This window comes from Girardinichthys multiradiatus, chromosome Y (genome assembly GCF_021462225.1).
Source record: "Girardinichthys multiradiatus isolate DD_20200921_A chromosome Y, DD_fGirMul_XY1, whole genome shotgun sequence".
NCBI classification, from domain to species: Eukaryota; Metazoa; Chordata; class Actinopteri; order Cyprinodontiformes; family Goodeidae; genus Girardinichthys; species Girardinichthys multiradiatus.
The window spans coordinates 40,928,155-40,949,737 of NC_061818.1; the positions used below are offsets into that span (position 1 = coordinate 40,928,155).

Here is a 21,583-nt window from a genome sequence, read left to right on the forward strand (position 1 = left end):
AGCCAGAGGAGGTTCTACAGAGTTCTGACTCAAGACGGATCAATAGAAATGCACACCACACTTTTCAAATATTTGCCTGTAAAATGAGTTTCTTTCCACTTCACAGCTCTGCTCTACTTTGTGCTGGTCTGTCACATAAAGTCCCAATGAAACACACTGAGGTTTGTGGTTGGAACAGTACTGTTCTGACCCGTCTCAAAGGCCACAGCAAAAAGGTAGACCCACCGTGTTCTGAAATATAAATGTGTTCAACACAAACTAAGTTTAAAACAAAGTTTTCAACAAGTGTGACGTCAGTGAAATCAGTGGTGTGGTGAGCAGCAGACCTGAGGAGGAGAGCAGAGAGATGTTAGATGGTAGCCAGGACCTTACCAGGTGTCCTATGTCAGTAACCCAACCACAAGGACAAACTGTGGAAAACACTTTTAGAAGATTCTGTACATCCGTGAGGAAGTTCTGGGTCAGTTCTGATGTTCTGATTGAGCTGGTCACAGCTTCAGGCTCCTCATTTAATGTGGCTCTTCTTCACACCTTCAGAACTTACAGCTCGGTAGAAAACCAATTCTGCTTCCTGTCAGACAACCTGAAGACGAGATCTTTCCTGTTTGGGCTCTTCTAGAAAAAGCTGTGTTGGAGAACTTTGAGATTGTGCCAGCCTGAGAATCTGAGGATCTTGGATGTTCAGAGGATGAAAAACTAAGTTCCTCACAGAAAGGTTGGAAGGATGTGCATATTTCTCCTTCTGCAGAACAGAACATCCTGCTGGGATCATTTCCTCCTTTGCTGATGGCACCATTGATGCAGAAATGTCCAGCAGAGATTTTAGAGCAGCAACTGCTGCCTTCAGGACCACTTCTTCTCTGTGGCAGTGGAAAACAACATTCCAAAGGTCTGACTGAGGAAGAGGAGGGTACAGCTGCTGGACTGACCTGTCCCCAACAGAGACTGCTGGAGATGTCCCCATACTGTTGGACACCTGAAGACGTGTGTGCTGAAGGAATGGGACAAAACACCTGGGAGTCTTCATAGACTGGGATCCATGCCTGACATCATCCAGCTGAACTCAAAACTAATTTCTATGACAGATGAAGATGGAGATCATCAGCACTGCAACAGAAATGGATTTTCTTTAAACCACACAGGGTCATATATATACATACACCCCCCTAATATCTGGTTAAATGTCCCTTAGCCAGTTCCTCTTGGATCACACCCTTTCTGTAGTCATCTTCAAGTTTCTGGAATCATCTTGGCTGACCTTTGACTTCTCTTCTTGGAAGAATCAGTAAAATTCATTTAAACTGGTTGGTTTCCTGGTACAGACCCAACTTTACTTACAGGTCCTTCTCAAAATATTAGCATATTGTGATAAAGTTCATTATTTTCTATAATGTCATGATGAAAATTTAACATTCATATATTTTAGATTCATTGCACACTAACTGAAATATTTCAGGTCTTTTATTGTCTTAATACGGATGATTTTGGCATACAGCTCATGAAAACCCAAAATTCCTATCTCACAAAATTAGCATATTTCATCCGACCAATAAAAGAAAAGTGTTTTTAATACAAAAAACATCAACCTTCAAATAATCATGTACAGTTATGCACTCAATACTTGGTCAGGGAATCCTTTTGCAGAAATGACTGCTTCAATGCGGCGTGGCATGGAGGCAATCAGCCTGTGGCACTGCTGAGGTCTTATGGAGGCCCAGGATGCTTCGATAGCGACCTTTAGCTCATCCAGAGTGTTGGGTCTTGAGTCTCTCAACGTTCTCTTCACAATATCCCACAGATTCTCTATGGGGTTCAGGTCAGGAGAGTTGGCAGGCCAATTGAGCACAGTGATACCATGGTCAGTAAACCATTTACCAGTGGTTTTGGCACTGTGAGCAGGTGCCAGGTCGTGCTGAAAAATGAAATCTTCATCTCCATAAAGCTTTTCAGCAGATGGAAGCATGAAGTGCTCCAAAATCTCCTGATAGCTAGCTGCATTGACCCTGCCCTTGATAAAACACAGTGGACCAACACCAGCAGCTGACACGGCACCCCAGACCATCACTGACTGTGGGTACTTGACACTGGACTTCTGGCATTTTGGCATTTCCTTCTCCCCAGTCTTCCTCCAGACTCTGGCACCTTGATTTCTGAATGACATGCAGAATTTGCTTTCATCTGAAAAAAGTACTTTGGACCACTGAGCAACAGTCCAGTGCTGCTTCTCTGTAGCCCAGGTCAGGCGCTTCTGCTGCTGTTTCTGGTTCAAAAGTGGCTTGACCTGGGGAATGCGGCACCTGTAGTCCATTTCCTGCACACGCCTGTGCACGGTGGCTCTGGATGTTTCTACTCCAGACTCAGTCCACTGCTTCCGCAGGTCCCCCAAGGTCTGGAATCGGCCCTTCTCCACAATCTTCCTCAGGGTCCGGTCACCTCTTCTCGTTGTGCAGCGTTTTCTGCCGCACTTTTTCCTTCCCACAGACTTCCCACTGAGGTGCCTTGATACAGCACTCTGGGAACAGCCTATTCGTTCAGAAATGTCTTTCTGTGTCTTACCCTCTTGCTTGAGGGTGTCAATAGTGGCCTTCTGGACAGCAGTCAGGTCGGCAGTCTTACCCATGATTGGGGTTTTGAGTGATGAACCAGGCTGGGAGTTTTAAAGGCCTCAGGAATCTTTTGCAGGTGTTTAGAGTTAACTCGTTGATTCAGATGATTAGGTTCATAGCTCGTTTAGAGACCCTTTTAATGATATGCTAATTTTGTGAGATAGGAATTTTGGGTTTTCATGAGCTGTATGCCAAAATCATCCATATTAAGACAATAAAAGACCTGAAATATTTCAGTTAGTGTGCAATGAATCTAAAATATATGAATGTTAAATTTTCATTATGACATTATGGAAAATAATGAACTTTATCACAATATGCTAATTTTTTGAGAAGGACCTGTAGTTTTACTGAACAGTGACATTGGTGGTTCTGCAGTTCCCAGTTCAATTCAATTCAGTTTTATTTATATAGCGCCAATTCACAACACATGTCGTCTCAAGGTTCTTCACAACAGTCAGGTTCATACATTCCAATTAATCGTAACCATTGAACAGTTCAGTCAGATTCAGTTATTTATTCAAATTGGATAAAAAGTTTTTCTATCTAAGGAAACCCAGCAGATTGCATCCAGTCAGTGACTTGCAGCATTCACTCCTCCTGGATGAGCATGTAGAGACAGTGGACAGTCACTGGTGTTGACTTTGCAGCAATCCCTCATACTGAGCATGCATGTAGCGACAGTGGAGAGGAAAAACTCCCTTTTAACAGGAAGAAACCTCCAGCAGAACCAGAACCAGGCTCAGTGTGAGCGGCCATCTGCCACGACCAACTGGAGGTTTGAGAGAACAGAGCAGAGACACAAAGAGAACAAAGAAGCACTGATCCAGGAGTACTTTCTATGGGAAGGAAAAGTAAATGTTAATGGATGTAGCTCCTTCAGTGGTTTCATCTAGAAAGAAAGAACAGATAAACTCTGATCCAGTTTTCAAGGTTAGAGTCTGAAAGAGAGAACATAGAGTTAGTTACAGTAGAAGCTCAGTCAGTAGCCATGTCTAGGAGAGAGAAAGGGTTAAACACTGAAAGACAGGACTATGTGGATCATCTGTAGAAGGTGAGCATTAAGTTGTTGCCAGCAGAAGCTCGGATGATTCCCCTCTCCAGAAAGGTGTCACAGGTAGACACAGAGCCAGGCCAGGTGTAGCTTCTAGGAAGAGAAAAGAGAGAACAAAGTTAAAAACTGAAATAACAGCAAATAATGCAAAATTGGAGAGTAGTGTGAGAATGTAGCGAAGAGGGTGAAAGTGGTCATTATGTCCTCCAGCAGCCTAAGCCTATAGCAGCATAACTACAGAGATAGTTCAGGATAAACTAAGTCACTCTAACTATAAGCTTTATCAAAAAGGAAAGTTTTAAGCCTAGCCTTAAAAGTAGACAGGGTGTCTGCCTCACGGACTAAAACTGGGAGCTGGTTCCACAGGAGAGGAGCCTGATAACTAAAGGATCTGCCTCCCATTCTACTTCTAGAGACTCTAGAAACCACCAGTAAACCTGCAGTCTGAGAACAAAGTTCTCTGTTAGGAACATATGGACCAATCAGATCTCTGATATATGATGGAGCTAGATCATTAAGGGCTTTATATGTGAGGAGGAGAATTTTAAATTATATTCTGGATTTAACAGGGAGCCAATGAAGGGAAGCTAAAATAGGAGAAATATGATCTATCTTTTTAATTTTCATCAGAACTCTTGCTGCAGCATTTTGAATCAGCTGAAGGCTTTTAACTGCATTTTGTGGACATCCTGATAGTAAAGAATTACAATAGTCCAGCCTTGAAGTAACAAATGCATGGACTAGTTTTTCAGCGTCACTCCTGGACAGGATATTTCAAATTTTGGCAATGTTCTGGAGGTGAAAGAAGGAAATCCTAGAAACCTGTTTAATATGGGATTTAAATGACATGTCCTAGTCAAAGTTAACACCAAGGTTTTTTACTTTATTATCAGAGGTCAATTTAATGCCATCCAGGTTAAGTTATTGACTAAGAAGTTTCTTTGGACAGTTCATGACGGGTCGAGCCTTGGTGGTTCCTGGGTTTTTCTGAACATCCTAACCAGTTTCATTTCTTCTCAGGTGGACAGATAAAACCTGTGTGGATGTTTTTGATTGCAAACCGTAAACTGAAAAAGTCTCATCGATACTGAATACAAACAGACAGGGTTTTATTTTGAAGAATCTCCCTGCCGCTTCCTGTTTGGTCGGTAATATTCGGTTCTGGTTCGGCTGTCGGTGTTTCTAGGATCAAAATGACCAAACTGCAGCTGCTCAGTGCCTACCTGACGGAGCGGCTCACCGCGGTGGTAAAGGAGGTACTGGACGTGGTGGAGGACACGGTGGCCCAGTACCGGGAGGAGACGGCCAGAACCAGGCTGGAGAACGAGAGCCTGCGGAGGCAGCTGCGGGACATCCTGCTGCTGGAGGCCGAGACCGAGTGGCTGAGTGAGGGCCGTTCCAAATCAGGCCGACAAATCCCTGGTTTTAAAACCTACCGGCGATTTTAGGGTTAAGCATGGGCCGAATCAAAGGTCTAAAATAATTTCTGCGCAGATTAGAACTGTATGTAATATTCGGCTTCAGCTACAAGAACCGTTTCTGTCGATATATAATGAAACAGAAGGGACTTTTTCAGGTTTTCATTGCTACTTCCTCTTTGCCCTGGAGCCTTTGTAGAGAATCAGCGGATGATGTTTATCTTTAGAAACTGACAGATTGTGGTTCGTAGCTCAGTGGGACACAACCCGAATTATTGTTTAAATGCTGCTGGTACTGAATGAGTCACACTGAACGGATTTATTAGCTTATGTTTACATGTAAACACGAAATTCTATTTTTATATAAGCTGTAAAGGAGGTTCCTTCTGAGTATGTGTTAACTAAGTTGAGCAGAAAAAGCTGAGCTCACAGAAACAGGTGTAACTCATCCCAGTATAATTTAAGGCTACTGGAATCACAACATTCAGTTTCCCAGAAATGTAAAATATTACGTCAGACAGATAATTCAAGTATTTTACCACAGAAAAGTTCTGTTCTGGTCCTGTTATGACCATTGCAAGAGACGCTTACTGTTCAAAGAGAAATGTATCTAAGTGTTTTAATGGAAGGTTGAGTGGAAGGAAGAAGTGCAGCCTCCAGCCAAGACATTTTAGAGCAGTCCATGCCTCTGTCTGCTGAAAAGCTTTATGGAGATAGTGATTTCATTGTCCAGCAGGACTTGGTAGTGGCCCACTCTTCCAAAGGTACCAAGAGGTTGCTCAGTGACCATGGCGTTAACTGGGCTTGATTGGCCAGTAAATTGGCCTGACCTTAAAACCATAGAGAATCTATGGAGAATTGTCAAGAGGAAGATAAGAAACACTAAGAACCAACAATGCAGACGAGCTGAAGATCACCATCAAAGCAACCTGGGCTTCCAAAAGACCTCAGCAGAACCACAAACTGATCTCCTCCATGTCGTGCTGCATTGATGCAGTAATTCATGAAAGAAGAAGCCCTGACATGGACATACTGTACTGTTCAGTAGATCCACAGTTCTGTAATAAAATCCTTTTTTTTGGTCTGATGTAATCATGTAACTTTTTGAGAAAGTGAATTTTGGGTTTTCATGGGCTGGGTGCCAGAATCATCAAATTTAACAGAAATACAGTAAATCAAAGATTTAAATGAGTTTCAGTTTTTGAATCTAGTTGAATAAATGGCTTCCTAGCAGATGGCCTTTGATTCAGAAAACCAGTGACTGGTCTGACAAATAGGATTCCATCCATGTAGGCGTATATAAATAAGTAGAGCTTAGTGAAAATAACCTTTTATAAAATGGTGGTAGAAATGACAGTCTGTAAATCAGCAGTGAGGGCAGGACTACTGGATCCGAGCACTCCATGCAGAAAAATTAGGGCGGACTGGTCATAATGTTCTGACTGATTGGTGTGCCTGTAGTCAGGTGAGGGGTAACATATACTGCTGTATTAACCACAATGTCTCTGTTTCAGGGTCGACCCAGGCTGGTCTGGGGTTTGTACCTCCAGAGCAGCCTCTCAGTGAGGTGAAACCCAGAACCCACATAGAGGAACCAGACTCCACCCTAACTCAGTCCAGACCTCCACCGGTTTCTGTGCAGCTTCTGTCGGTTCAGAAGGAAACACCATCAGCACCAATCCACCATCCAGGAGATAAGAGACCTGCAGAACCCTGGGATCAGATACCAAAACCCAACCTGCTGCAGGAGACATTTGGGAGGACATCTCCTCTGCTGTGTCAACTGTCCCTGAATCCTCCCAGGATCCACACAGAGGTCCCAGCTCTCAGGGAGGAGCCACAGGTCCAGCCCCCTGCACGGGTCAAAGCTGAACCTGAGGAATCAAGCGAAGCTGACAGTCCAGCTGAGTCCGTAATGGCAAACGTTCATGTTGCCACAGAAGAGTCAGGCTTCGAAAACACAGCTAAAGAAGACCAGATGTTGGTGCCAGCAGCAGATCAGCAGGATGCTTCCAGAACCAGGATGACCTCCCAGGAGATGCAGCCACCTGATGGTGCCCAGGTCACCGGGTTCATCCCCGAGCTCGTTCACCGCTGCCCGCGCTGCGGGGAGGCGTTCAACCACACCGCCGGGCTCCGCTTCCACCTGGAGCAGAAGAGGAAGACCTACGCCTGTGACTGGTGCTGCAAGTCCTTTGCTCAGTCGGCCGACCTACGGCGCCACCTGCGAACGCACACAGGCGAGCGACCGCACCGCTGCACCTTTTGCTCCAAAAGCTTCAGTCAGAGAGGAAACCTGCGGCGCCACCTGCGCATTCACACCGGCGAACGTCCGTACAGCTGCCCATTCTGCTGCCGCACCTTCAGCGATGGAGACACCATGAAGAAGCACAAGCGGACACACTCAGGAGAAAAACCTTACCGCTGCGCACGCTGCTCCAAGACCTTCACCAGTGCCAGCGGTCTGCAGCTGCACCTCAAGAAGGACCTGTGCTTCCTGGCAAGCACCTGATTGGACCAATCAGGCTCAGTCAGGACTTGATGGACTCATGAGACTTTAAATGTTAGAGTAATCCTCTGAAGCAGATTACTACCTTCCTCTGCAGGCAGAGCTGTGAACAACCTAAAGGACGAGGTGTCTTCACAGCTCCGGGTTATCATATAGATAATAAGGTGTGAAAACAAACTTTTTTGGTCTAATCAGAACAGAATCTGTAACACCTAAGTCTGAAAGCTCAGTCACATGTCAGAGACTCATTAGGGCCAGCAACATGTACAGATCCAAGTCCTTTTCTTAGCAGAACCAATGGGGCTAAAAGTCCTAACCCAGTTCTGGTACTCGAGGGCTCGTGTTCTGCATGTTTTAGATGTTTCCCGGATTCAGCGGACCTCAACTGAATGCCTGGAGCATTCCCAGGCCTCTGCAGAACTTGGTGAAATGTGGAGGAGGTTCATATTCAGCAACTGTTGGAGATCATTCGGGAAACAGGCCCTCAGGGATGGGAATTGGACTGGTTTAAACAGAATTCCAGATGCAATCAGAGAGAATACGAGAAGGTATCAGGTGCAGGTCTGAACATCTATCAGAACAGGCAGACATGGAGATAACCACTGATAAAACCATGCAACTTCTAGCAAAGATCCACTGGACTATGGGAGAAGCAGCCTCAACATCTTCTGCTCATCTGAGGTGACCCACAGACGTTCCCAAGATTCCAATGAGACAGAACCCTTCCTCAGAGTCCCAGTCTGCTTAAAGGCCTGCAGCCCTAGAAAGGTGGCATACCTGTGTACATCGCTTATTTCTTTCAGAATTTCCCACATGACATTTCATGTTAATTATATCTCAGCTACATTTAAGTCAAACTATCAAAGCAACACGTCCTTCTACTAGAACTTTATTGGCCTTTAAGAAGAACCAATTTTATGTTCTTTGGACTCAGTGCATAGCAATGGAGCATGCGTGTCATGTGACGTCCAGTCCAGTAATCATTATCAGTGGGGACCTGACTGTGAACTCCTCATTCTATTCCTAAACTACATCCATCAAGCAGAAGAAGCTTATTACAGCATTTTAAATTCCTGATCTCATTTTTTCAGGCGTTACCCACAGATCCTGACCTCAGGTGAGGAGTGGAACATAGGTCAACCTGGAGATGCTGTCACCTGCCAAAGCCCTAATAACCCCACTGCATGGGACAGTAACCCATGGCCACCCAAAGGTGGCTATGCAGACAGAAGACCTCAGCCTCATTGGCGCTGCTGCCACCCAGAGCTTTTATTGCTGCTTTTGCAGATGAAGTTGTGCATGAGAAAGATCTACCCTGATGGAGACACCAACTCAGACAGTATCCATATGTTAGCTTGCTCCTGCAGAGCTTCTGAGCAGTTCTTCTCAGCAGGATCAGTTCACTGGCAGCTACCCGGACAGATTCATCTGTTTAGTCTTTAGGATGCAGTGGTGGAAATGTGATGTCTCTCTGCTGCTGAACATCCTCCTTTGCACTTTTATTCCGTATGAATGCAGCTCAGACCTCGGTTGATCTGGTGGTGGAGTCATCTGAAACGCGCATGAGTTCGTCCTACAGAAAGCTCTACCTGAACTGCCGGTTATCAGATCCTCCATTTACAGCCCTTTTTAGTTTCTGGACCATTTGATATCAGCAGCTCACTGATAACCTGACAGATCTCTGGAAATGTTCTTGAAAACTGTAGAATTTCCAATAAAATCTGCTGGTGTCTCAAACTGAAGCTAATTTATTCCAGTTCCTGCATTTGGAAGCATCTTCAGTCAGTCCTGAAATGTTCTGAAGATGTTTTAACAGAGATGTTTGCTGATGTTCTCCAGCAGCAGGTGAGACGACAGGTTTGGTGATTAGTTTGACCTTTATTACCTAGCTGACCCGAATGCTGGATGATTCTGGTGATGTTGGATAAAGAGAAAACCAACTCCAGCATCCTCTCCAGTTATTGGTAAAAAGCCCTAAAATAAACAGGAGCATCATCTCACACTGAGAACAAATAGTTATTAATAAATGTACAGCTGCTTCTGTTGTCGGCAGCTCCCAGTGAGGCGGATGTTCAGGGAGGTACAAACGTCTCATTGTTTGAGATCTGCAGCAGAGCAGCATCCTGAGGTCACCATAGTAACCATTAGATACTATAGATGCGGACTGGTTGTTTTGGAGTATTGTGAGATCCTGGGAACTTTTAAACTTTCTGACAAATTGATGGGAAAAACAACCTAAATTTTGGCCCCAAACAGGAATTTTAAGTACAGTTGGGAGAACCTATACAAAAAATTATGCATACTCGGCTTCCGGGGGAAATTTCAGGATGAATCTGAAATGCATTATAACCTTTACAAGGGAACTTAATGTGATCTCTAAATGTTTGAATGCACATTCGAGTTGCAGAGATACAGGTCCTTCTCAAAAAATTAGCATATTGTGATAAAGTTCATTATTTTCTATAATGTAATGATGAAAATTTAACATTCATATATTTTAGATTCATTGCACACTAACTGAAATATTTCAGGTCTTTTATTGTCTTAATACGGATGATTTTGGCATACAGCTCATGAAAACCCAAAATTCCTATCTCACAAAATTAGCATATTTCATCCGACCAATAAAAGAAAAGAGTTTTTAATACAAAAAACGTCAACCTTCAAATAATCATGTACAGTTATGCACTCAATACGTGGTCGGGAATCCTTTTGCAGAAATGATTGCTTCAATGCGGCGTGGCATGGAGGCAATCAGCCTGTGGCACTGCTGAGGTCTTATGGAGGCCCAGGATGCTTCGATAGCGGCCTTTAGCTCATCCAGAGTGTTGGGTCTTGAGTCCCTCAACGTTCTCTTCACAATATCCCACAGATTCTCTATGGGGTTCAGGTCAGGAGAGTTGGCAGGCCAATTGAGCACAGTGATACCATGGTCAGTAAACCATTTACCAGTGGTTTTGGCACTGTGAGCAGGTGCCAGGTCGTGCTGAAAAATGAAATCTTCATCTCCATAAAGCTTTTCAGCAGATGGAAGCATGAAGTGCTCCAAAATCTCCTGATAGCTAGCTGCATTGACCCTGCCCTTGATAAAACACAGTGGACCAACACCAGCAGCTGACACGGCACCCCAGACCATCACTGACTGTGGGTACTTGACACTGGACTTCTGGCATTTTGGCATTTCCTTCTCCCCAGTCTTCCTCCAGACTCTGGCACCTTGATTTCCGAATGACATGCAGAATTTGCTTTCATCCGAAAAAAGTACTTTGGACCACTGAGCAACAGTCCAGTGCTGCTTCTCTGTAGCCCAGGTCAGGCGCTTCTGCCGCTGTTTCTGGTTCAAAAGTGGCTTGACCTGGGGAATGCGGCACCTGTAGCCCATTTCCTGCACACGCCTGTGCACGGTGGCTCTGGATGTTTCTACTCCAGACTCAGTCCACTGCTTCCGCAGGTCCCCCAAGGTCTGGAATCGGCCCTTCTCCACAATCTTCCTCAGGGTCCGGTCACCTCTTATCGTTGTGCAGCGTTTTCTGCCACACTTTTTCCTTCCCACAGACTTCCCACTGAGGTGCCTTGATACAGCACTCTGGGAACAGCCTATTTGTTCAGAAATTTCTTTCTGTGTCTTACCCTCTTGCTTGAGGGTGTCAATAGTGGCCTTCTGGACAGCAGTCAGGTCGGCAGTCTTACCCATGATTGGGGTTTTGAGTGATGAACCAGGCTGGGAGTTTTAAAGACCTCAGGAATCTTTTGCAGGTGTTTAGAGTTAACTCGTTGATTCAGATGATTAGGTTCATAGCTCGTTTAGAGACCCTTTTAATGATATGCTAATTTTGTGAGATAGGAATTTTGGGTTTTCATGAGCTGTATGCCAAAATCATCCGTATTAAGACAATAAAAGACCTGAAATATTTCAGTTAGTGTGCAATGAATCTAAAATATATGAATGTTAAATTTTCATCATGACATTATGGAAAATAATTAACTTTATCACAATATGCTAATATTTTGAGAAGGACCTGTATATCAGTCTGTTAAGCACTTTAAATCACATGCAATTCACTGAGAGGTCAGCAGAGGGCAATGTAGCTTTAATTTCCTGTGTCATGGTGCACCCTCTCCCATGATTCATTGCACGTTAAAGGACCTATAATGGAGGAGAGCAACGGATGCTGTAAATAGGATTTGTTAAATTACACTTTCTGTGACACATCATAAACGTTTGTGATGTTTTTTGGTGGGAATGTACAGGTGACAATGAAACTGAAACACCTGGTTTTAGACCACAGTAATTTATTAGTATGGTGTAGGGCCTCCTTTTGCAGCCAATACAGCATCAATTCATCTTGGGAATGACATATACAAGTCCTTCACAGTGGTCAGAGGGATTTTAAGCCATTCTTCTTGCAGGATAGTGGCCAGGTCACTACTTGATACTGGTGGAGGAAAACGTTTCCTGACTCGCTCCTCCAAAACACCCCAAAGCGGCTCAATAATATTTAGATCTGGTGACTGTGCAGGCCATGGGAGATGTTCAACTTCACTTTCATGTTCATCAAACCAATCTTTCACCAGTCTTGCTGTGTGTATTGGTGCATTGTCATCCTGATACACGGCACCGCCTTCAGGATACAATGTTTGAACCATTGGATGCACATGGTCCTCTAGAATGGTTCGGTAGTCCTTGGCATCTAGCACAAGTATTGGGCCAAGGGAATGCCATGATATGGCAGCCCAAACCATCACTGATCCACCCCCATGCTTCACTCTGGGCATGCAACAGTCTGGGTGGTACGCTTCTTTGGGGCTTCTCCACACCGTAACTCTCCTGGATGTGGAGAAAACAGTAAAGGTGGACTCATCAGAGAACAATACATGTTTCACATTGTCCACAGCCCAAGATTTGCGCTCCTTGCACCATTGAAACCGACGTTTGGCATTGGCATGAGTGACCAAAGGTTTGGCTATAGCAGCCCAGTCGTGTATATTGACCCTGTGGAGCTCCTGACGGACAGTTCTGGTGGAAACAGGAGAGTTGAGGTGCACATTTAATTCTGCCGTGATTTGGGCAGCCGTGGTTTTATGTTTTTTGGATACAATCCAGGTTAGAACACGAACATCCCTTTCAGACAGCTTCCTCTTGGGTCCACTGTTAATCCTGTTGGATGTGGTTCGTCCTTCTTGGTGGTTTGCTGACATTACCCTGGATACCGTGGCTCTTGATACATCACAAAGACTTGCTGTCTTGGTCACAGATGCGCCAGCAAGACGTGCACCAACAATTTGTCCTCTTTTGAACTCTGGTATGTCACCCATAATGTTGTGTGCATTTCAATATTTTGAGCAAAACTGTGCTCTTACCCTGCTAATTGAACCTTCACACTCTGCTCTTACTGGTGCAATGTGCAATCAATGAAGACTGGCTACCAGGCTGGTCCAATTTAGCCATGAAACCTCCCACACTAACATGACAGGTGTTTCAGTTTTATTGTCCAACCCCTGTAGCTATGTAAAGCTGAAAGAGCTGCTCGGTCAACTGACAGGCAGCTATCAGCTAACCGAGTGCTTGAGGACTGCTATAACTGGAAAGAACACCTGATGCCTCGCGGCACATAATTCTCAAACTGACCACTGAGTGGCAACAAATAGCGTTTTCTCCACTGAAAGAGCTTTTCTTGAACCAGTTCGGTTTGGGTGCTTTCAAAACTTTTTTTTTTGTTGAGCAACGATGCGTGTCCCAATTTTGAGAAACAAGCAACAGTCATCAAGGCGTCACAGCGTAGTAGCGAGACAGCAGAGCTAGCTGAGCTGCGCAATGTTCATTTTAATGCAAAAAGAGCCTATCCATAAACAACAGCTAATATTGAAGGAAACAGCGACTCCATGCAACAAAAGCATTTGCTAACTGCTTAAGCAAAAACAAATAAATGTGAAATTTTTGCACATTTGGCAGCAGATTTGTCCTGTTTTCTGCACCAGCAGGTTCTTATTTTAAACAGTAGATGGCGCTGCATATTAAATCTGCTCGTATTTAACAACCACAAGAAAGGTGAAAAGGGTTCATTCCTAAAACATCTCCAACTATAAAATTTTCCCTCATATGAGTCGTTTTAGGCCATTTTTATAAGTTTATCGAACATTTAACACCAGTTGTTCCCTCTGTGCTCTCATTGAAGCTGCATGCCAGTTAAATGGCTTTCACAAGCTACCTTGCTGCTCCTCTGATTCGGCGGGCATCACCCGCGCTGCGCGCGCAGCCGAAACTAATGGCCACGCCCCCAAATAGCTCGCGCCAATGCCGTTGGTTTAAGGGATGTGATTGGACCACCAGCCCAACGTCAGAAAATGATCGAATGAGACGTTCACGGTTCGGTTGGTTAGCATAAAAAATGTATCGGCCCAAAGCTGCACCGGTCCCACCGATAACCAGTCCAGTCCTTCACCGAACCTTCTGTTCAGACCCGAAGAATTTAACTGATAACAAAGATCATGACCTCAGTAACTGTGTCAGGTTAAAGGTCAGTCTCCTGCTGCTCAGAGAAGACGACATTAAACTGTCACGGAGAAGCAGAAAAACTCAGTTAACATTAAATCTAAATGTCTTTTCTCCATCATCTTCATCTTCATCCTGTGATCCGCCTCCGCTGCGATTCTATGTTCTGTCTGCAGGGGGCAGTAAGGGTCATCTCAGCTAGACAACAAACCTCAGTCCTGAGGCAGAGCTGCATTCCAAATTTATTGTTGCATCGTCCAGAAAACAGCAGATAGAAATGTAAGAACATCTGTAAACACCCAAAGTTACATTCTTACATTCAGTCGTGCAGAAAAAGGACGAAGAACATTGCAAACAGAAGAACCCTGAATGTTTCATCACCAGCATAGAAAACAGACAGGAGAAACGAAATAGACAGGATATCAACATATTGCATCATGCAGCAACGACGAAGAACCACTTAGTTTAATACCATCATCATCGTCAACAGCAGGAGCTGCAACGTTTCAGTCTGAGGAGAGCAGCAGAAATGATGCAGGAAACACAGATTAGATTAGGAGGGAAACCTGATTAAATTAAAGTGAATCACAGATTAAATAATGATAAAATAAAGGGAGAAACTAAGATTAAATGAGAGTGAAATCAGATTAAATTAGAAAACTTAGATTAAACTGGGCTAAAGCAAATTAGATCAAGGAGGAACTCAGACTAAATTATTAGAAAACTGATTTAGTCAAGAGTAAATTTAGATAAAACCAGGAGAACATTCAGATTAAATCAGGAGGAGAATCAGATTAGATTACATTGGTGCAAAGGAGGAACTTGTTCAGACTGAACAGAAGATGCTGAGGTTTCTGCATTCTTCATCTCTTTCTGACTCCTCATCTTCAGGCACTGCTTGGCTCTGCAGAGAAAATCTTACGTAATCTCTCAGTTTTTCCAGATTAAATCAACTGAGGTAAAGTTCTGCAAGTAAAACCTGAATAAAGAGATGTCAAACATCAGAATGACCGCACAACTGGGTTTCTAAGTTCTGTGGATCTGAATCAATCAGAAATAAATAACTGATCCCTTCAATCCTTCTAATTATTTTCACATATCCTCATCTTATTATTTCAAACGTTTTCCCTCATCTTTATTAACACCTTTATATGGAAGTGCTAAAAATTACCAAAAATTATCAAATAAAAAGACAGAATTTTCCTAAAGTCATTTTTTGTCTTTGATGAATTCCTATTTTTCTAAAGTGTGATTTAGTTTTGTGGCAGAAATTAGTAACAACAACAATACACGTACATCTCAAAAAGTATAATATAGCGATAAGGTTCACTGGAATAAGGTTTGCTATGTTTCCTTCACCTCCTGAGCAGCAAACCTTTTCTGAAAGATGCAGAACAGGTAGATATTTCTGTTGTGCAGAAGACATTGATGAAGAGCATTTTTAGCCCTCAGACTTCATGTTACAGTGAGCAGATAGAAATCTGATCATGTTTATGGTATAAACACTTGGAAATGAACCTATCAGTGCACGTTTCATCGGAAAAAGCAGTTTTTAAAGACATGCAGTGGATGCTTCTGAATTACATGTAAATGTCCCACAGCATGCTGCACTGTTTTACCATAATAACATCGTCTCATGTAAATGGGGGAATTACGGAGCCCCTGAAGTACCAGCAGGGATTCTTTTATAGATGTTTCTGAGCCTGATTGACAATCAATATTAATTTAAGCAATAATTGACTTTCCTCATTATTGGTGATTTCTAATTGTTCTTAATCAGTAGTCCACAAATGTTCAGTTTATGTAGCCAAAATGATAAGGTCTTGTAATAATTCTCAAATCATTCATATATGGTTTAAAAGCATCTGTGTTAAAATGAACATGCATCATTTTTCAGCTTCATGTGGTCCAGCAGCATGATGTCTCCTCAGTCCTTCCAGCTGATGAACAATAAAGTCTTTAACATCTAAAGTGGGTCTGCTGACAGGATGATCCACAAGTTCTTAAGATCTTTGTTAACTGATCTGGTAAAGAAAATCATACCAGGTCGACGGTCTCCAACCAGATCATCTGCAACGTTCCATAGGGCTATAAATTAATTACTATTCCAAAAATGATCCAGTCAGTTCAGGAATGGTTCTGAGCAAGCAAAAGTGATATCAAATGATATTATGAATAATACAAAATGGAAGGTTCTGACTGGTGCCAGTTCAGATTCCCGGACTCTTTAGAGTTCTGGACAGAGTCTTCTGGAAAGATGAGATTGAGACCAACGGCCTGTTCTGAACCAGAAGATCAGAAGAAGCTGGGCCACGGTGCCGAGGTATGAGATGACCGTAACAAGCACCAGGTTTGAGAACAAGGTGGTTTATATGTCTAATTGGTATCAGGCCTCCTTGGGTCAAGGGTCAATGATTGATTCTCTGATGGAGTTATCTGACTTGTGGAGATACATGGCAGAAATCCAAGCCATCCAGCTGAAGATGTCTTTTCTCTGCATACGTTAATAATCTGGGCAGTTTTAGTCCCCACAGTTTGCACAGCTAACATTAAATAAAAATCTGAGATGGCAGTTTAGAGGCTCCATAATGCAAGACTTCACAGATTATACTAATAATTCATTATAATAATGACTAGCTTCATGCAGTGATGGGTTTTGTTCAGAAAAATAACATCTGGTTTTAAACTGTAGAAAAACATGAACCAGAAGTTATCCAGACATGACTGAGTTGTCCGCTGCAGTTAATGTAAACATGCTGAAGGTGGTTCTTCCTTTATTAATTTACAGAGCTGGAGTTCAATTAGGTCCCTGTGGTAGTGAGTGCAGAGAGTAGGTGATGACAGAGTCAATGGGCTCAATATTTCCAGATGATCAGTGATGAAGGCACACCAATCACCGGCTTCACTCCACGTGGCCTGTTCCTGTGAAGGTTTCTATCCCAAGATGAATGCAGAGGATCTGCATGAAATATGTGATCCCTGACAGTGGCTGTCTGCATGCGTGGAGGCGGTGGCGGATGTTGTTAGCTGTGGACGAAGCTCCGCGGCAGCTCGTTGGTCAGGACGTGCCACCGCTCCACCCGCTGACCCTTGTTCTTCAGGCAGTCCATCCAGTGACGGAGGGCATCTCCCTGGGAACGGCAACTAAAGCAGACACCACCTGGACACCAGAAAGCACAGAAAGGTTGGTGAAACTTGGGAAGCGTCCTTCTGGAGACTGGGAACAGTTAGAGACCAACATTGTGTTTCTGGTGAAGCACACCTAGAGAGCACTAGCTTCTACCAACAGACACTCTGGACACCAGCCATTTACAGCAGTTTATACAACATGCAGTCTTGTTCATGCGAAGGAACACCTGGAGGCCATTGTATCATCTGGACACCTGACAGTACCTACAGCCTTGCAAAAGCATTTACACCCCTTGACATTTCCACATTCAGTCTCATTCTGACAGCAACACAAAGCGACATGAAATGAATCCATATCCATTTCACATCAGATCACAAGGTTTATAAATAAACTGATAAATACAAAGAGTATTAAAGCTATAATTTCAGCATATTTTAGTTAGTTTAGTTTAGTTTCTGTTGGTTATATTTTTCCCCTGTTAATGACAGTTTTCATTAACTAAAATGTTTTCTCAAGCTTTTGTTGTTTCATTCGTTTTGGTTAACCCTAAGAACCCTGAATGTGTCATAATGTTTCGAACGGATTTGACCCACATGCAGAAAGCAATTCAGGAGACAGAGTTTTAACGGTAAGAAGTTTATTGACAGTATGTAGAAATGTGTAGGAGACTGGAACCGGAACACCAACGGTAAAATAAACAGAACTATAAGCAAGGGGAAACTCTGGACCTATATTCACAAAAGATATTTCTGCCTTACTGATTTGAGGGAGAGATCCGCCAGAGGGGGTGGAGAGACTAGGCGGTTGTTGACCCGTGGGACCGGAGACAGTGAACACTGGTGTGCCAGGATGATTGATGGTCCAAGAGTTTCTGTAGTTGGTGCAATGGGAGGAGGAGGGTGGACAGGATTCACAGAGGTAGATCCATGGAACGAAGGAATCTGGAGACTGCCAGCTGGTTTCCAATGAGGAAACAGGAGGCTTGAGTCTTGGTTCATGGGGTTGGATAGCTTCTTACCAGAAGATGGTATCCAGGCAGAGTTCGATGCTCAAGGCAAAGTTAGGTTCAGGTAACCTGCAAGGCAACAAATCCAAAATTACAAAAGAGCAAAGCAAGGTCAAGACAAAGGCAAAGTAATGTGGCTTGAGTTGTACCACAAAGGGCAACACTCTGGCAGTGAGTTGCTGGCAGCCTCCTCCTTAAATACTCCTCAGCAGATCATCAAGGAGATAGAGAATACCTGTCACCTCTCCTCTGGTTCAAAACGCCATCTAGAGGTTAAGAACAGAAATAGCACCAAAACAGACAGACATGGCACAGATCCTGACATTTGTTTTGGTCTGCTGTGCAAAGGAGGGCTCTGGTAGCGTTACCCCAAATTGGTTTGCATCGACGTATATGGTGACGAATGGATGCTACAGCTATGTCCCTTTCATCCAGGGGAAACAGAAGAGGTTGGTAACCCATGGATACCTCAAAGGGTGAGAGACCAGTAGCTAATGAGATTTGGGAATTGATAGCGTATTCAACCCAGGGGAGATAAATACACCAGTCCAAAGGTTCTGTAGCGGTCATGCATCTGAGTATAGACTCCATCTGTTGGTTCATGCGTTCGGTCTGACCATTAGATTGGGGGTGGTAATCATACATCAAAGAGGTTTTGGCTCCAAGAGCCAAACAAAACTGTTTCCAAACGCGAGAAATGAATTGGGGACCACGATCTGACAGAATGTCCTGTGGTATGCCATGGAGGTGAAAAACATGCTGAACTAACAGCTGGGCCGTTTGGAAGGCAGATGGAAGTTTCTTTAAAGGAACAAGGTGGCAGGACTTAGAAAAACGGTCTACTATCGTGAGAATGACCATATTTCCCTTTGATATGGGTAACCCAGTTACAAAATCTAAAGCAATGTGAGACCAAGGGCGTTTGGGAGTGCTGAGAGGCTGGAGTAACCCATAAGAAGGCTGATTGCTCGATTTTTGCCTGGCACAGATTGAGCAAGCCTGCACATACTCCTTTACATCTTTGTGAAGGGATGGCCACCAAAATCGCCTGGAGATGAGTGAGATGGTTCTGCTAACCCCTGGGTGACCTGAGAATTTTGCTGTATGAAACCACCGGATTAACCTAAACCTAACTGATGTGGGAACATAAATCCTGTTGGTAGGGCCAGTGCCTGGGTCTGGTTTATTACGTTGAGCTTGATTTACCAATTCCTCCACCTCCCAAAACTACGGCTCCAAAAGTCCAGTGGGATGGTACGATGGGTTCTGCCTCTTTCTCGGTGGTGTCTGGTGAATAAAGTCGGGAAAGAGCGTCTGGTGTGGGGTTTTTGGAGCCAGGCCTGTAAGAGATGGTTAGATCAAAACGAGAGGAAAAGAGTGACCAACGTGATTGTCGTGAGTTAAGTCTTTTGGCTGATTGTAAGTAAGCCAGATTCTTGTGATCGGTCCATACTAAGATGGGGTGTTTAGCACCCTCTAGCCAATGTCTCCATTCTTCGAGAGCTAACTTGATTGCAAGTAGCTCTCTATCTCCCACATTATAATTCTGTTCAGTGTTTGTTAAGTGACGAGAAAAGAAGGCACATGGGTGGAGTTTTTCATCAGAGGAAGAGTGTCGAGAAAGTACGGCTCCAACCCCTGTATCTGAGGCGTCAACCTCCAAAATAAACTGTCTGGAGTAATCGGGGTGAACCAGTATGGGAGCCTGAGAAAACCTCTCTTTTAAGGTCCGAAAAGCCTTATCTGCTTCAGGTGTCCAGGAAAACCTTACTTTTGTGGAGGTCAATGCGGTGAGAGGGGCAGTTATTAGGCTGAAGTTCTTGATGAACCTTCTATAAAAGTTCGCATATCCAAGGAACCGTTGTAGTTGTTTGCGGGAGTCCGGAACAGGCCACTCGAGTACTGCCTTGATCTTCTCGGAGTCCGAGCGAACCTGTCCACCCTCCAGGATGTAGCCTAAAAATGTGACAGATGTCTTATGGAATTCACACTTTTCAGCTTTCACAAACAGTCTGTTTTCCAAAAGTCTCTGGAGGACTAGATGGACGTGACGAATGTGTTCTTTAATGTCCTTAGAATAGATCAGGATGTCATCAAGGTAGACGAAAACAAAAACATTCAAGAAGTCTCTAAGGACATCAATAATTAGTGATTGAAACACTGCTGGTGCGTTACACAGTCCAAAAGGCATAACCAAATATTCAAAAGTTCCCAACGGGGTCTTGAAGGCGGTCTTCCATTCGTCCCCCTGGCGGATCCTAACTAAGTGATATGTATTACGGAGATCTAACTTAGAGAAAATGGTAGAGCCATGAACTGGTTCAAAAGCTGAGGAAAGGAGTGGGAGAGGGTATTTATATTTTACAGTGATTTGATTTAATCCCCTATAGTCGATGCCTGGGCGAAGTGAGCTATCCTTCTTTCCTACAAAGAAAAACCCTGCTCCGAGTGGAGATGAGGAGGGGCGAATTAACCCAGTTACCAGTGACTCATTAATATAATCCTCCATAACTTTTCTCTCAGGTTCTGAGATATTATAAAGCCTACTGGAAGGCAGGGGGGCTCCGGGAAGCAAGTCTATGGCACAGTCATATGGTCTATGTGGGGGCAATGATGAGGCCTTGGATTTGCTAAACACTAACCTCAGATCATGATACTCAGAAGGGACCTTTGCGAGATCGGAAATCTCATCTTGTGCAGGAGCTGAATCTGAGGGGAGTGAGGCGACTGCTGACTGTAGGCAAGAGGAATGACAGCTAGAAGACCAGGAATCAGTTCGGTTCTCTGCCCAGTTAATGTGAGGATTGTGTTTCTTTAGCCAGGGAAAACCTAAAACAATGGAATTCAAAGCAATGGGAAACAAAAAAAAAAGAAATCTCCTCCCTATGATTTTCAGAAAGGATTAATGTCAAGGGTTTGGTACGTTGAGTGATTCGTGGTAAATTTTGTCCGTCTAATGAGGACACCAACTGGGGTGCAGAAAGTGGTTCAGTCTCGATCTGTGCTTCATTAACTAACCTTTGATCAATAAGGTTCTGATCACTACCAGAGTCAATAAGGGCAGAAAAGTTCAGAAAAGGTGTGAAATTATTGTGGCCGGTAAACAGAGTCTAGGGGTAAGTGGACGGTCCGTCAGTCTCCCCTTACTTACTGACGGACCTGGTCTTTTGATCCCAGGTCCGAATAGAGCAGTCAGCAAGGAAATGCTCAGATGAGCCACAGAAGAAACACTGATTAGTCTGACGGCGTCTCAATCTTTCCTCTGGAGAAAGTCGAGTCCGCCCTATCTGCATGGGTTCTGTTTCAGTAATATGTGAAACTGAGGTGGGGCTAGATGTTTCAGTGATTAGGCCAGGAGGACGAATCC

At 43.9% G+C, this 21,583-nt stretch overlaps 2 protein-coding genes across 3 annotated transcripts in view; one reads left to right on the plus strand and one right to left on the minus strand.

Annotated features, from left to right (window-relative positions):
- Positions 1-4,455: 4,455 nt before the first annotated feature.
- On the plus strand, positions 4,456-9,324 carry LOC124863811 (zinc finger protein 771-like). Its single transcript, XM_047358308.1, has 2 exons — positions 4,456-5,046; positions 6,593-9,324. The coding sequence occupies exons 1-2, from the start codon at positions 4,854-4,856 to the stop codon at positions 7,588-7,590; spliced, it is 1,191 nt and encodes a 396-aa protein (XP_047214264.1). The 5' UTR covers positions 4,456-4,853; the 3' UTR covers positions 7,591-9,324.
- Positions 9,325-15,556: 6,232 nt separating this feature from the next.
- LOC124864113 (double C2-like domain-containing protein alpha) overlaps positions 15,557-21,583 on the minus strand; it is an 80,094-nt gene continuing 74,067 nt past the window's right edge. The window contains exon 11 of one of the 2 annotated variants that reach the window (XM_047358742.1): positions 15,557-17,240. In XM_047358742.1, coding sequence (XP_047214698.1) covers positions 17,104-17,240 — 137 coding nt within the window. In that variant the 3' untranslated portion in view covers positions 15,557-17,103. Of the gene's footprint in view, positions 17,241-17,974; positions 18,286-21,583 lie in introns of those variants that run through there. The other variant, XM_047358743.1, reaches the window with a different exon arrangement.

What these genes read in the sequence shown, in the direction of transcription:
- LOC124863811 (XM_047358308.1), top strand. Translation starts at nt 4,854, where the DNA reads ATGACCAAACTGCAGCTGCTCAGTGCCTACCTGACGGAGCGGCTCACC. An exon ending in GGCCGAGACCGAGTGGCTGA is followed by an intron (nt 5,047 to 6,592) that starts GTGAGGGCCGTT and finishes TCTCTGTTTCAG; the next exon opens with GGTCGACCCAGGCTGGTCTG.